The sequence below is a fragment of the Halichoeres trimaculatus genome, unplaced genomic scaffold (genome assembly GCF_033239565.1).
Source record: "Halichoeres trimaculatus isolate MK-OKI-2021-1 unplaced genomic scaffold, fHalTri1.1 fHalTri1_scaffold_13, whole genome shotgun sequence".
Lineage (NCBI taxonomy): Eukaryota > Metazoa > Chordata > Actinopteri > Labriformes > Labridae > Halichoeres > Halichoeres trimaculatus.
The window spans coordinates 15,920,716-15,936,544 of NW_027437191.1; the positions used below are offsets into that span (position 1 = coordinate 15,920,716).

Sequence of the window (15,829 nt, forward strand, 5' to 3'; positions counted from 1 at the left end):
ATGATAGGATTGCAGTGTAGACAGAACTTAGAGCCCGTGCACCCATGCGTAACAGGAAATGTTTGTATTTCTAACAGTATGATGATTATTAATTATGAGGAATTAAAATATATACAGGGAGTTACTTCATGACAGGTCGAGGATGCGAGTCTTTTTTGCTTTGAAATATCTGTAAACCAGAAATAAAGTAGATATTGGCGTGAAATTTTCCTTCGCCTAATGCTGGAAAGATTTTACTTTTTCTAATCGCATTTCTAGTTCCATTGTTTGACATACAGCCCAGGGGAGGGACACATTTGACCCCATAGGGAGAATAGTGCGCCCGGCTCCGGCTCCAGCGCTGTAGTGGGGACTAATTAAGCGTGCAATTGAGTGGAACTAGAGGCTAAAGGGTGCGAGGAGGATCAAGACAATAACTGAAATCTTGCTTTTTGTACTCCAACTTTCAGCTCTCCATTATTGTCCTCTCCACTAAACGCGCGTCCGGCGTATTGTGCGCTAAAAATAAGTCAACAGATGTTCTGGCTTGTTAATAATCGCCCAGTATCCTTGGTGGTCAGTGAGCGCAGTGCCAGTGGGTATTAAATCTGGATAATTGTTGTTGGGTTGGAGGAGAAGGGGGTTGAATATGTAGAGTGGGCGGTGTCAGTTGGGGTGATTGACAGTTTATGCAATGAGCAGTGCAAGTCTATATATGTGGGAGGAGACACGCCACGGTTCATTCACGAGTAATAAGACGAGTGGTGAACATCCGTGGCGCATTTACGCACCAAGTTCAGCACCAAAACAAGCTCTGAGCCGCGCGCACGTAGCGGAGGGACTATTTGTGGAGTACAGTACCACGCGAGGAAGGGACGCCTGCTGACTGACAGACGCACGGCTGTGGATATTTCTCTTTCACTCACCTTTGGATAACTTGGAGATTGGGAACGCTTTCTCTGTACGCTTTTGACGCACGACAACGAGGAGCTGGGGGAAAACTCCCTGGGAGTGAAGAAGGATTTATGCGTGTTTTTAAAAGCTTTTTTCATATTTTCCATTTGTTTACCTTGTTGTAAATACTTTGGAATAGGAAGGTTTTGCTGCTTCATTGGCTGGTGACGCGGCTGCCTTGGAGAAGCGAGAAGGATGGCAGCCTGGTTCACCTTTACAATCGCATTCAGCACCACGTTGATAACACAGGTATTAGGGAGGATGAGTCAAATGCAGATGGAGAGCCAGTTTTTCTTTTTATCTCCAAAATCAAGCAGTATCCATTCCTTAAACCTCTATCTTCTTTTCTTATAGGTATTTGGCTCCGGTGTTTTTGAGCTCGATCTGCACGAATTTAAAAACCACAAAGGTTTGCTGGCAAACGGGAACGCGTGCAAACCCAACTGCAGGACTTATTTTAGAATTTGCTTGAAGAACTATCAGGCCGTGGTGTCGCCAGGTGACTGCATCTTTGGAAGTACGATGACAGGAGTGCTGGGGACGAACTCTTTCAGCGCCAAGGACAGTGGCACTTTACCCAGACCGATTCAGATACCTTTCAACTTTGGCTGGCCGGTAAGAGCATGGAGCAAAACATCAACTTCATTAGTTTTTATCGCAGTTGTTATTTTGGGAGCTGCTGTGCATTGGTATTGGTCAGCCCATCTAATCCATCACATTAGTTAATACACGCTCAATAAACAGCTTGTACCGCTAAGACGTTTATTTTAAAATCCATGTGGCCAGCAGTGTTATTACTTCACGCTTTTTAATCATCACCAATAAACAAAATAAATTAAAAGCATCATAATGTCAACTTAACCTTTTGATTATGTACATTCGTTTTAAAACGGGTGATAGATTTTAAATAACTTTGTATTTTTTTTTCCCCTAGGGTTCATTTTCATTAATAATTGAAGCCTGGCATTCACCTTATGGAAACCTACCTGTAGGTAAGTGCACCACTTTCAGCCACAAGAGGGAGCTCTTCCTGTTCATTTCACAAATCAGCCTTTCCAGCCACTTTCCCATTTTGCACAAAAACATGCACCTGGAGAAAAAAAAGAGCAATTAAATCTAAACAGTACCCAGACATGTCCCACTCCACCTCTCCATTGTTGGTCATCATTTTCACACGTTTTCACACCTTTCTCGCCTTTGTTATGAACTTCAGAACACCTTTTTCATTCTTATACCCAATACAATTGAACTTCCTCTGGTTTATTTTTGGCGTGGGAACAAGCAGTGAGCTTTGGTGAGAATACACAGCGCCTGCCAAAAAGCCCTGACTACATCTTCCTGTATTTTACACCTTGCTCTGTTCCGCCCTTTGGAAGAGGGGACTGGGCCTGGGAATGTTTTTGCTGACGGAAAAGAAAGAGGAAATTTCAACCTGAGTTTATCTTTCATCTAATTGTATGGAGTTTGATAAGGGATGCAGCTTGATAATGGGCAGGTTATTAAAGTGAAAGTGCATTACTTTTGAACCTTTAGGCCATTTATGATGTATTTGTTGACATAAAGTCTTGAAATCCAAGCACTAACTTTTGCTTCTTGTCTCTTTTTCATCCTTTAGAAACCAACAACCCAGACTTCTTGATTAGCTTTTTTGCTGTCCAAAAACAGCTTGGTGTAGGAACTGACTGGTCTCAAGATATGCAGACTGGAAAACAAGCAGAGACAGAGCTGAGATACTCGTACCGTTTCATCTGCAATGAAAGTTACTATGGAGATAGCTGTTCCAAAAAGTGCACACCCAGGGACGACCGATTCGGACACTACACCTGCAACAGCGATGGGCAGCTGTCCTGTTTGCCCGGCTGGAAGGGAAAATACTGCGAAGAACGTAAGAAATATGACTGATGTCCTGTGTTAGACGTGTTCACTGCTGGCTGGTTTTGTGTTCACCAGAAGTCTTGTTCTTGTTCATTTCTCACTGCAGTTCTTGTTGCTCAGCTTTGCTCTTTGATTATTTTGTACATTAGATTCTTGCAAATGTATTTTAGACAGTGCCCTAGCTGTAGATATGAAGGACTTTTCTTAGGCCCTTAACCAATTGAGAGCTATTTGCTTGCTCTGTGACCTTTGATCCTTCATCATTTTTTTTTTTCAAACCCCCAAGAGAAAAACAGTATTTTCCTCCAATTACACATATCAGCTGCTATGAAGCTTCAAATTCACTCATGGGTCATTATCATTAAGGCCACAAGATGATGACTAGCCTAAGAAGACATGACGTAATGATATCTGGCAGGTCTGACGGGCAATTTGGGTGAAGAGAGCCTTTTTAGAGATATGTGCCTCATATAATTTGTGTAATGTGTAATTCATTGTGGGTTTGTGAATGCTTGTGAATATGGGCTGAGGCAGAGACAGCTTAGCATGACAACAGGCACAGCATATATGTGCAAAAATCACAGAGCAACACTCCCATGTTTTTGGATGGCTCTGAATGGGGCCTCTGTAGAGGCCTGATGCCATTTGGCTCCACAATACTAAGGGCCCTTTTCACCAAAACAAATTAATCAAAGAGTAGATTGGAAAGAGGCACCGTGAGAGTAATAGTTACCATGTGCTGGATGTATGTGACCACATGGGTGACAGCGGATCTGTCATCCATGTCACCGGGTGGTGAAAGAGAAATTGGCATGTGCTATTTTGACTGTGGCGCCAAATACTAACCAGATGGGCTCACGTGTTACAATTACAGACACATCAATCGTGAGTGACTACAGAAAATATACATGTGAAAGATAGATGGGGCATCTTTCAGACACTATAATTTCCCCTCTGTTGCTCTCCCATACATCAATTTTAAACAAGCCTGTTCATTTTGGCCTACATGCTTGAGGAGTAGTGTGAAGAAATTAAGCTTTTAAACACCACTGAGCAGGAATGCCTTATAAGTTTAAGGTAAACATAAAACAGTCAGTATGTCTTTAAAATAAACTGGTGGCTAATGAGCTCAGCTGTAAATGACAATAAGCTTTTTTGTACTCATTTAAAGTCACACAGGTGTGTATTCGCATGACATTCTCTGTGTCAAATTGAATTTAGATACAAATTATAACTGAAAACTTGTGTTTTATCCCAAAAAAACATCGTTTATGGACCTTCACTTACTACTCTGCCGCGCGTGCCAGCGAACATAATCCGCGGCCGAGCGGTGAGAACGCGCGCGAGCATTGATATAGGAGGCGACAGCACGCGCCAAGGTTAATCGCGGCATTATTATCCGCCACGCGCCATCGATGGTTAGTCCCCCCCATTGTTGGGCGCGCGGTAGTAGCAGCTGCAAATATGGTTCTGGCAGACCACAAACAACAATAGTGACAGCTGTCTGCTATTGAGAGCGAGCATCTGTTCTGGACTAAACCGGCCGCTTACCGTCAGCAGCCTGATATGTACTCCCGAGAATCAGTGTCATGCAAGACCGGTACACTTAAACGGGACAAATAAACCCTCAACAGAGCTGGCCTGTGACAGCTGGGGGTGTGGCGGACAGGTTTAGATCAAATGAAAACTTTCGAAGTTGAGACAGAAGCCTCTTGAACTTCAAAACAAAGATTCTTACTTTGCTATTTCAGTGGAGTGGGGACTCAGCAACCTTGATATGAGTGTTTGTTTCATTGTTTTGATGCTTTTAGCAGCTGTGGATTTGTTTTTAACATTCTATATTATTTGAGAGTATCTGTGGAGCTGATGATTTATATCTCACTTGTTAAAATTGAGTAATATAAAGTTTTGTCTTATTACTAGTAAAAATTTTTAGATCAGATTCTGATAAAAGAAGAGCAGTGGTCTAACTGTGTTTTTTGTTTTTCCTCTTTGATTCAGCTATCTGTCTGGAGGGCTGCAGTGAGAGGAATGGAAACTGCTCCAGACCTGGCGAGTGTGTGTAAGTATGAATAATCATAAAGTGTTGAAATACGTGTTGGCTTGTGAAGCATTGGACAAAACACATATGGGAACAGTAGAGTTGCATACACACAGAGAAGTTTGAATCATTTTCACTCTCAAGATGGTTTTAGCTTCAGTGTATCTGGAAATTTTGTTACGAAGCGACTAATTGGAGCTGGATATTTCATCCCTTATAGATAAACAGAGACTAGTCTGTAATTCCTACCACAAAGCTTATCATTAAGGCCGAGTTCAAAAGGAATTTCATGCTATTCCCACTCATGTTTCCAGACATCACGCACTGACCTTTCTGCTTCACATGTTCATTCCTTGTCACTGTCCTGTCTCACTCACAAGCAAGAATATTTAACACACACACACACACTCCCCACACTGTGAGAAAGTCCCCTGAATCCCATTTTGCCCTCTTTTTAGACACAAATCCATGTTTCCCACCACTAAAACTGACCCAAATTGGGGTTAAACCCTTTCGATACCCTGCACTGTCAAGCTGCGCCCATGTCTTTGCTCACTCAGCAGAATATGTTGCAACCTTAAAAGTACATCGTAAGTCCCACAATCTCACAGGCTCACAAGGTTTCTGCACACTGCTGTGAGAAATAGATATTCATGGGAAAAGAGGGAAAAAAATGGTTTCACCGTTGGCTGGCGGCCAGACATTTTGAAGCAATACTTCACCTTACTTTATCACATTAGCATTACTTTCCTTAATATACATACTTTCATGATATTTTAAGCATATGTTGGCTGTATACATATCCTGTCATTTCTGCATTCATACTGATTAGAAACATCATTCTTCACAATAGCACTACTGAAAAGTTGTATGCAGGCGGTAACCGCTTTCTGATGATGTTTAATGGCTGAGAGAAGAGATGGTTAGCAGCACTGAGGTGTTGTATTATTTCATGAGCTTATTCTGCTGATGAAAAAACTAAAGTGATTAACTAGCACCAGTTAATAATTCTTTTAGCTCCTTAATGTTGTCTTACAGGATTGATGTCACTGTCAGCGCATTCTCAGCAGGGCTATACAGCACGAATGTAGCACTCGTATAATCAAGATCCACAAAATGAATGTTTCATCGAGTAAACCACCGCACTTTTCTGTATTATTCATGGCAGTTTCATGATCTTTAATGTGAGAAGTCTATGATTAATCAAGGAATTTGTTTTTCCTTTTCACAGATGCAGAGAGGGCTGGCAGGGCACTTTCTGTGACGAGTGTAAAAAGTACCCAGCCTGTAAGCACGGCACCTGCCAGCTGCCGTGGCAGTGTAACTGTCAGGAGGGCTGGGGAGGCCTATTATGTGACCAAGGTACACCCGACAGCTCAGACCACTGCTGCTGGTCCTTTTTAACAGATCCTATCATATTACCTGCACGCTGTTTTCATTTGAATTAACTTGAAAGCATTAGCAAATTAAGTTTCCTCTGAAGCTTGATGGAAAGCATTTGTCTTCCTCCTGCAGGCTTGCAGTTAATCTAACATTCTTCTCCCTAATTCAGACCTAAACTTCTGCACCCATCATCGGCCCTGTGTGAATGGCGCCACCTGCATGAACACAGGACAAGGCAGCTATACCTGTACCTGCCTGCCCGGTTTCACAGGGGTCAATTGTGAGCTGGAGATGCAGGAGTGTGACAGCAACCCCTGCAGGAATGGTGGAATATGCACAGTAAGCTGAATACAAACATCACCATTTCTTGTATGTGATTCTCCATGTTTTTAAAATTTATCCTTGTAACACTTCCTCTCTTTTCCACAGAATTTGGAACCTGGTTACACATGCACATGTCCCCAAGGTTTCGAGGGCTCCCACTGCGAACACAGCTTGCTGACGTGTGCTGACTCCCCTTGCTTCCACAGCGGCAAATGCTGGGAGAAGGACAATGGCCGCAGCTATATGTGCGAGTGTCCCCGCGGTTACACCGGACTCAACTGCGAAAAGAGAGTGGACAAGTGCACGTCGCTTCCCTGCGCTAATGGTATGGTCTTCCTCCCCTCTTTGCCCCCCTTTCTCTCCTCACTGAACTTCCCCTCATTTTTCTTCCCCCCTCCTGCAAATTCCTGCAACTGGAAGCTGTGTGGAACAACAGGAATCGGTGGGAACTTGGTGTCTATTGTCCGCCATGTAAACACTCTGCAGCTCTGAGCAGCAGCTTGTAAATGTCGCCACAGCTCGCTGCGGTTGTTGATTAAAGAGGACAAATATCCAGCGCAGCTCAATTTCTGTCTTCGTGTAAACATAGGGGGCTCTAGGGTTGGGGAACAATACACAGTGATGTGGTCACATTGTGGATTTGATGGAGATGTGTGAACTCAAGAGGCCTCACGGGAAGGTTTATGGAGATGATGTTGTGTCTGATGTTGAAATGCATGTTGCTAATGCTAGCTGTGTTTGTTGATGGTAACTCGTCTCTCCTCTTCTGTTCTGTAGGTGGTCTCTGTCTGATTCATGGTGGCATGCGTGTATGTAGCTGCCGAGCTGGATTCACCGGCCAGCGCTGCGAGATCAACATCAACGAGTGTGCTGGGAACCCCTGCCTGAACGGAGGAACCTGCCAAGATCGGATCAACGACTACACCTGCGCCTGCCCGACGGGATTCAGTGGACGCAACTGTGACCGAGTCCTGGATGAGTGCTCACTCCTCCCCTGCCTCAACGGGGGTCTTTGCACAGGAGGAGGTGGACCAGGCAAACCTCCTGCTACCTGCATCTGTGCATCCAGCTTCACCGGGCCTCACTGCGAGTTCTTCGCTGCCGTCACCTCTCCTGTAGCCCACGGGGAGATCCAAGATGGCTTCCAGTGGGCAGCAGTTTCTCTAGCTGTGGGGCTTGTGGCTCTCCTGGTGCTGCTGTGCATGGTGGGCTTGGCTTTGAGGCACATCCACAGGCAGGCCCAGAGAGAGCAGAGGGACATAGAGACTATGAACAATATGTCGAATGTGCAGAAAGATAACCTGATCCCAGAGGGACAGCTGAAAAACAACAACCAAAAAGTTGGCTTGGAGGTGGACTGTGATACAGAGAAATCGAACTTTATCCACAAAAACTATCACTTGGACTCGTATAACTCTAAATCAAAGGAGTTCAAGGATGAAAAATCACAAGAGGATAAAAGTCTAATTTATGAGAAATGTTTAGAAGAAAAAATGCCCCTAAGTAGAATGTACAGGTAAGAGAAACTATTTTCTCCATTTCTTTGCAATGAGGTTGTTTATAGCACTGAGAATGTGTTTCCTCTATCTATGGTGTGTACATTTTTAACCCCGCTGAGCGCTAATAACTGTTAATGGCTGCTCTTATTCAACAATGAACCCCAGTTGTGATTTTTAACAGACCTTTCATTTACACTCAGTTTATACACATCTGACATTTATGTATCAGCCCTTTCCTCACCGTATTTGTTTACGTCTAACGTAAAGCTCCACCATGTGCTTCTAGTTTGTGTTAACTCTGAGTGTGATTTGTGTTTCGCAGTGAAAAGCCAGAGTGTAGGATATCAACGATATGTTCCTCAAGAGACTCCATGTACCAGTCGGTATTTGTTATAGCGGAAGAGAGGAGGGAGTGCGTCATAGCAACAGAGGTAAGCCAAAGAAAAATAACATCTTCATCAGCTTTTCCGCAGATCCCTCTTTAAAATGCATCACAGCCTCCCAAATGCACAATCCCTCTTTAATGCACTTAATAACTGACTCTGGGGATGTGGCCGCAAGTAGAAAGATGTTCTCTGCGATGAGGAGTGAACCTCAGAGATCCAAATCATTTGCATTATTGCTATGTTTAAATTACAGTGGCGATTCTTTATCTTGGCCACATAATGACCTGAAGTCCAGACTTGCATTTATTCTTCACACATGTTTGGCTCTGCTTGGTCTCAGAGGTAATATGTTTTACTGCTGTGGCATTCAGAATAATTTTTTTAGGTGTTCAATTCCAAGAAAAATATGCTGTTGATATTGGAGCGTGTGACCTCTCACAGTTCAACAAACGCGTTATGAAAACACACGTGATTTTTCAGTTTGGGAGTTATTTTGGGGATTTTGATTTGAAAGACCCCTGCTTGAATATTCCTCTCCTCTTTTTTCCCCCACAGGTATAAACTCTGAGGGGTCTGAAATTGAGGGACGGAGGGGAAAACAGACACAATCGAGGCAGAATGTGATATTCTGGATTGTTTACAAATGCTGAGAAGAGACTGGAGGTTGTTTGAGATGTCCACTGCTGCTCTGGAACACTTGAGAACTGGATGGAAAAAAAAAACTCAGCTCGAGAACAGGACTGAGAAACTTAATGATGACCAAGTGTTTGTATGCAAAACATGTACAGTGAAGGACCTCTCTCAGTTGAGAAACAGACTGGCGGATAGCCTGACAGAAATATGACATTAATTTATAATCTCGGACGATAGAAGGAGGTGACGGTGGATCATTGCCCCTGGAGTCTAACCCAGCCTCATGATAATCATGGAGACTTTAACAGCCAACCAATCAGTAAAATGGTGCCTAAGATTTGACCCCGCCCCCTCCACACTCACTCCTGCCATCTTCGCCTGCTATGCAAGACTCAGGGTCGAGACGAGTGAACTCACCCACTGTCACAATCCAAACACTGAGATTAATGAATGTCTGACACTAATCTTCAACTGTCAATCATGTGAAAATGACTGGTTGGACTTTTTTTTTCTTTTTCCACGCAACGGTGAAGATTGTATGCAGCCCAAATTCACTAGAAGCCTTAAAGGAGAGGGGGTCTGAATGCTTAATTTGTGCCCTTGTCTGTTCCTTGGATCATTTGCACTACAACAAAAATCAAGGACAATACTTTCAATCAACAGGGATTCGGAGAGAAAACCACAGGAGCGCAATAGCCAGTGCTGTGCCAGCAAGATCCAAGAGAAAGCTTGCATAGAAGTGATTTTTATGCAACGCGACTGAGGAAGAAAGACTGAACAATGAAGAGACTGTCACACCACTGCCTGCCTATAATAAATTTCAAAAATACAGAACCAATAATGTAATTTTTTAAAATGATTATTTCCAGAGTTTAATTTAAATATGACACACTGCTCTTTATATGTTTTATAATATTATTTTGTATATAATGCATATTTATAAGGACCAAACTTCTGAAGAATAAAACTTCCTTGAAAACTGTTTATTTCATGTCAGTGAATGGAAAAGGAAAATATTTTTGAGGTGTTTTCAAATAATGAATCCAAAACAAATGATCAAATGTGTCTTTCATTTATTTATTAATCCAGGTTTAGCTTAAAATTTCATCCTGTTCTCTCATAATCCCTGGGCTGCTCCAGTAGACCTCATAAAGAATGAGCATGTTTATGGAAATGAAATCCAGCTGTTCAGCTGCATTCACACATCATATTTAATGTTTTGGACATAAAGAGGATATATAAAGCTCCCCCCGACTGTGGCATCACTACCTTGAGTAATTCCTGGAAACGCCTCTGGCTCCCACTACAGCTCATCCACCCCTCGCGCTCTCTACAGCCCCTAAATTGGCTTGAAATTCAAATCCGTTTCCAGGGATACCACCCCCTCAAGCTGGAAATGGCAAAACAAAGCCAGGCGCAGGGCAAAGGGGAACGCCCCCCACCCTTCAAAATGCACGCACACATACACACATGTACACACACCCAACCAAACAGATGCCGTGGGGGGAGTGCAGAGTGAGTCTGCAGTGCCATAAAAACAGCAGCATATGCCAGGCCTCTCGCCCTGTGTGTATGACACACACACACAGTGCACAGACCTCCCATAAAAAAAGAAAAAACACTCAAGCACTTACAGGCTCCCCAACTGCTTGCCTGCCGCCCCTTCAGGGTTAGAGGAGCAATTTTTCAATGCGGAGTTCTGTGCTACCCGCTCCTGCAAACAAAGCTGGGAGACAACATGGCACCAGAGGGGAGGGGAAACCAGATGGGAGCTATGAATCCACATAAATAAAAAAGATCACAATTTTAGAGAAACTGACTCATCAGCCAGATCTGAACAGTCTCTTTTGATGCTTCGGTCTTAAAATCTCCTATTGTGTGTCTGAAAATCATTTTTTAGGGAGTGTTATCCACAGAGTCAACACCCCTTCATCTGAAGCTACCAGCATTCAGAGCATACAATCTGAATGCTCCCCTCACACACTCCCTAGCATCTTGACCCTGAACTTTCATCTAAGCTAATCGCTTTTACGAATTCTATTTCAAAAGTAGCACAAAGCTTTGTACTGAAGTGTGAGTAAAATAAAAGAAGATCAGTTTCCCCCTTCGTGGGGGGTGACATGACTGAAAGTTAGTCAGTAAAACCTCTGTGTAACTAAATATTTACTGTGAAACTGAGACTCATTAAAAACAGATGAATAACTTCTGTTCTGAGGGGTGTTCTAAAACAAGTAATGATGATGCTTGCCATACACATGGAAAAGAAAACTTTTTTATTATTGCATCATCTCTGCTTCTGAAGTTGCAAATTTGACAAAACTTAGTCTAGCTGCGTTTGTGTCACCTGACCCACCTTCACCATACTCACACCCTGTCACACACCCTTCTGCACACTCTCTCATAGACGCAAATACATCCTAGATCTTTGCTCTTTGGGCCTCTGGGTCTCCATCGCACAGCCAAGCATTTTCATTGTGTTATAATCACAGCATCCTGTTTGTGACTCAATGACATCACTTCCTGTCCCTGCAATTGCTGATTTAAAAAAAAAAAAAAAACTACAAAACATACCCGCCTGAGCCAAATGAGTTTCTCACGCATGGCCTTTTATCTAACCTGCACTCGCTCGCACTATTGACTCCAGTTTTCAGGAAACAACCTCAAAACAACGGACACAAACATGCTAATCAGCGCTATTTATTCTGACAGCGGAAGATGGGAAATGCGAGATACTGATGTCATGAATGGAGAGGCAGGATGCCAATTCCAAATGCATATATTACAATCTCATAACAAGGAATGTGGAAGTGCTTTTACATAACACTTGGGTGTTAACTTCTGCTCTGCACTAGTTTCCTTTTCACATCTTCTTTTTGTGTTTTAATCATCATTTAGTTACAGCACATATATGTTATTGAGCAGACAGATCATCACACCATCATGCTATTTTCTCTAACCTTTCCTCTCAATGCTCTTTTGTGGTCTAACTAATTAACACTAGATGTCAGTAAGAAACCCACACACAGGATGTGACTGTGAGAGCATGACAGAGTAAAACTTCTCAACAGGTACTGAGCACTCACATTTAGACTGCTTTTGTATGTTCCTCAGGATATGCTATGGAGCTCTCATAAAAACTGTGCATTCTCCAAATTCAAAGTTACAGCTGACCCGTAAAATACTAAAACTCAGCTTTTAACTTGAGCCAGTACTTAGTTATTGTGTCACTGACATCAAAATGACAGTCCTCCAACATTGTGCAAAACAAAAGTGGCCATAGCATTTTGGTGGGAATAACTGAAGCTGAATTCACAAACATCCTACGAGCTGATAGCAACTGATATGAAGTGGTTAGACTCTTTTTTTTCTCAAGTCACAGTGAAAATGGTGTGTCAACATTACGATACTGTTACAACAAAACAGCAGTTATTCAAAATCCCTTGATATACTTTATAAGTAATGAAACACTTAGAAGAAACAAGGGACCACTGTGCTCTGTGACTTCAGCTATCAATACAACCAACAATGAACTTAACTTGAAGCAAAACTGCTACTTGCCAGCAATGGAACAAAAACAAATATGCTGGCGAGTAGCAGAACTTCAACCCCGATTCCTTGTGGGTCTGGGGGGGGCTGTTAGGAGAAATGTTTATTAAAAATAGAACTGGATGAGTTGCAAATGACTGAAAGCAAATGATTGAAATATTGCAAAGATAACATCAGTTAATGGCACAAAAAAGTCAGATCATCCAGGATTTACAGCACATAGAAGTCCCTTTGACAACACCACGCTGGTCGACAGAGTTTAGCAGTGAGGAGAGAAATCTGTCTGTTTCTCTGCTGAGAAGGATTTCTTGGATTTATTTCAAAGCACTGGAGCTGAACTGTCAAAAAGAAAAAGAACAGAAGAGCAGAAGAAAGCTATTACTACATTACTAGGATTACTACGACCCACAGTCAGCAGTTATTCTGCAGTGGTCTGTTCAAGCTTGAGAGCCTATCAATGAAATGAAGCGTGAGGTTATGTTGGCACTGGTTGGTAGATAAACACTGGTTGGACATGTTAGGATTCACTAACATTACAAGTTACAGAGACATCTCAGAGTATCGAGCTGTGAATAGCACTAAATATACTGGTACAAACTGACTTTACCAGTTTCACATTTCAGACATCAAACTTTTGAGGGATACATTACATTGTCGCTCTGTATCCTGGGTCAAGATGTCTTGGATAAAGAAAAGCAGTTTTAAATACAAGAACTGCTCACCATTCATTTGCTTCAAAACAAATGCACGTCTTATTGAGTGATGTCCTTATGTCAGTTGGTTTTAACTCATGGAAATGTGACAATGGACTTAACATTGTAAGCAACAAGTCTGAACTGTAAGCAGGCCTTTTAGCATTAAGACTCTTCCACCACAGTCATGCAGTTGTAATATGCACATATTGTAGTTTAGCATCTTCTTGCTGTATTTAGCAATTTTTGAGCTGTATCCTCAGAACAAGCCTCTTTGGAGTGAAGGATATACTGTACAGTATATCTGGATCACATTCATAAATGGTTCCTCACCACATTCATAAACTGAACACCTTTTTCCTCACACAGTTTCATACTGAGAGGTTACCATCTTCCAATTTTTACATCTGAGAGAGTCAGCCTCTCTGGAGTTCTATCAAATAACTGACCTTTTGCAACTTCTTGTCATTATTTGGGGAATATTTTCTGGTGTTTTTTAACATTTCACAACTTTTTGGTGTTTCGTCATCTCTGTCCAAGCTTTTTTTGAAACCTGATGGTATCATTATATTTGAAATTAGCTTATATTTTCACAAAATGGTAACATTTTTCTATTTCAACATTTGACTTTTTGCCCATACACTATTTTTAGATGATCAAAGCTCTAAATGATTTGCAAACCAGATACATTTTATGCAGCATTCCAAAGAGAGAACATTAATGGGAGATAATGATGGGAAATTACAGCATTTGACATCATCATAAATCTTAACCTATCAGTTTGCAAACCTGGCAGGGAATTTGTCAACATATTAAACAATATTAGCCTAAATTTGAATGCCTCTAGATGGAATACTAATAATGTTAATCCATGATTTTATTTATAATTTTCCAGTAATTGTCAGTGACAGACATCCATGCTTTGACTCTATTTCATTGTGCCAAAGTATTAAAGAAAAAAAGAGAAGAAACACAACTTTTGCTTTGCACAAACATTTAAATGTTAGTTTGTTTTTACAGATTTAACATTTTTGATCCATACCAGAGCCAAATCAAAAGTATCAAAATATCTGCAAGTACCCTAACAATTATGGGTTAAATGGGTTGGGTAAAACCCAACAACCAGAATACAGTAATAACAGCCCGCCCCCTAAAATAACATGAAAAACTGATCCAACAGCCTCAACCCAGTGTGTGGGTATCATATAAGTCAGTGCATCCAAACCTACTGGCAGAATATGAGACTGGTTATGGTACGTAAACATGTGCTACAGTCATCTTCTTAAGTATGGTAATGTTGTGTAAGATCTACTTTTAGGTGCCACCACCCTGTCCGTAAACCTACGACAAGCTCCTGACCTACAAAAGAATGTTAACATCATACTTAAAAAACAACTGCACCTCCCTTTACAACTGTAGGGGTAATTAATATTCAGTTTACTATGTTTTTCTGTACGCCATGAATAGCTTGTGATATGGAAAAAAAGAATTACATTGACCCAAACTTGACAGACAGTGAATTAAACAGTCTTTTTGAGTGAATGGACATGCAATGTCAGGGCATGTTGGATAGGTCCTTGTGCATGGCACAGATTTGCCCAAAGGCCCAGGCTGTCCTGTGCTTTAGATTTATGAAGAGCTGATACAGTTGTCTGCCATCTTATCAAAGCAGATAATGCCACCTATTAATAGATAATCTATCTATTGAGCACAGATGAGCCTCCATAATAGTGTATCAGATCCAACACAAGGGGTTCACATTTTTGTTTGTCCTGCAAAATTAATGGTCGATTCAAGCGTACATCGCAAACATGGCATATGGAAGGTATCTCAGGTTGAGGAATAACACATTTTTGTCAGTGAATGCTAGTCACATAGAACAGGACAAAACAACACTTCAAGATGGATATGTCAACAGCAGATAAAACTGAGATTACACATCACAACAAATTTGAAAAGCAAAGTACCCAGCCTCAATCAATCTTTTTTTTCCCTCTCAGACATCCATGTTGTGGTCCCCACAAAAGCCATCTGACACTGACAATCCAGTGTATCTTCACACTGGATCTTTGACCTTAAGGCCACCAATATACCTATCACGTGCCCAGCCTCATGTGTCCAGGTCATCATACTACTACAGTATTTTTTATATATTTATTTGTATTTGTGTTAAATTGCTTTAAGTTAACGTAATATACATTTGCGTTTTAGTTCACATGGAATCACCTGTGTAATATGATATATATGCCCTTATAAGGGCCTTTCTACCTGATCAAATCTGATGCAACGTCTTGGTATGTTGCTTAGGAGGACTGCTCTTGGCCTGCTATCGCGGCCCTGAAATGCTGTGGAAAGTTGCATCAGCCAGATCAAGTCTGAGCAGTATGCAAATATTTCCGGACTGACAACAGAGGTAACCAATCATAAACCATGTCAGTTTAACTGACACTTTCTTGGCCAATAGTTTTGAAAGATATGAGTTCGCCAATAGTAGCTCTAAACCAGTTAGATAACTGT

At 41.7% G+C, this 15,829-nt stretch overlaps 1 protein-coding gene across 1 annotated transcript; it reads left to right on the plus strand.

The window, feature by feature from the left end:
• The first annotated feature begins 736 nt into the window (after positions 1-736).
• dll4 (delta-like 4 (Drosophila)) lies at positions 737-10,020 on the plus strand. The gene is made up of 11 exons (XM_074685788.1): positions 737-1,182; positions 1,288-1,548; positions 1,868-1,925; positions 2,549-2,818; positions 4,810-4,870; positions 6,081-6,211; positions 6,402-6,571; positions 6,662-6,881; positions 7,334-8,072; positions 8,378-8,486; positions 8,997-10,020. Exons 1-11 carry the CDS (start codon positions 1,129-1,131, stop codon positions 9,000-9,002), a joined length of 2,079 nt encoding a protein of 692 aa, XP_074541889.1. The 5' UTR covers positions 737-1,128; the 3' UTR covers positions 9,003-10,020.
• The last annotated feature ends 5,809 nt before the right edge of the window (positions 10,021-15,829 follow it).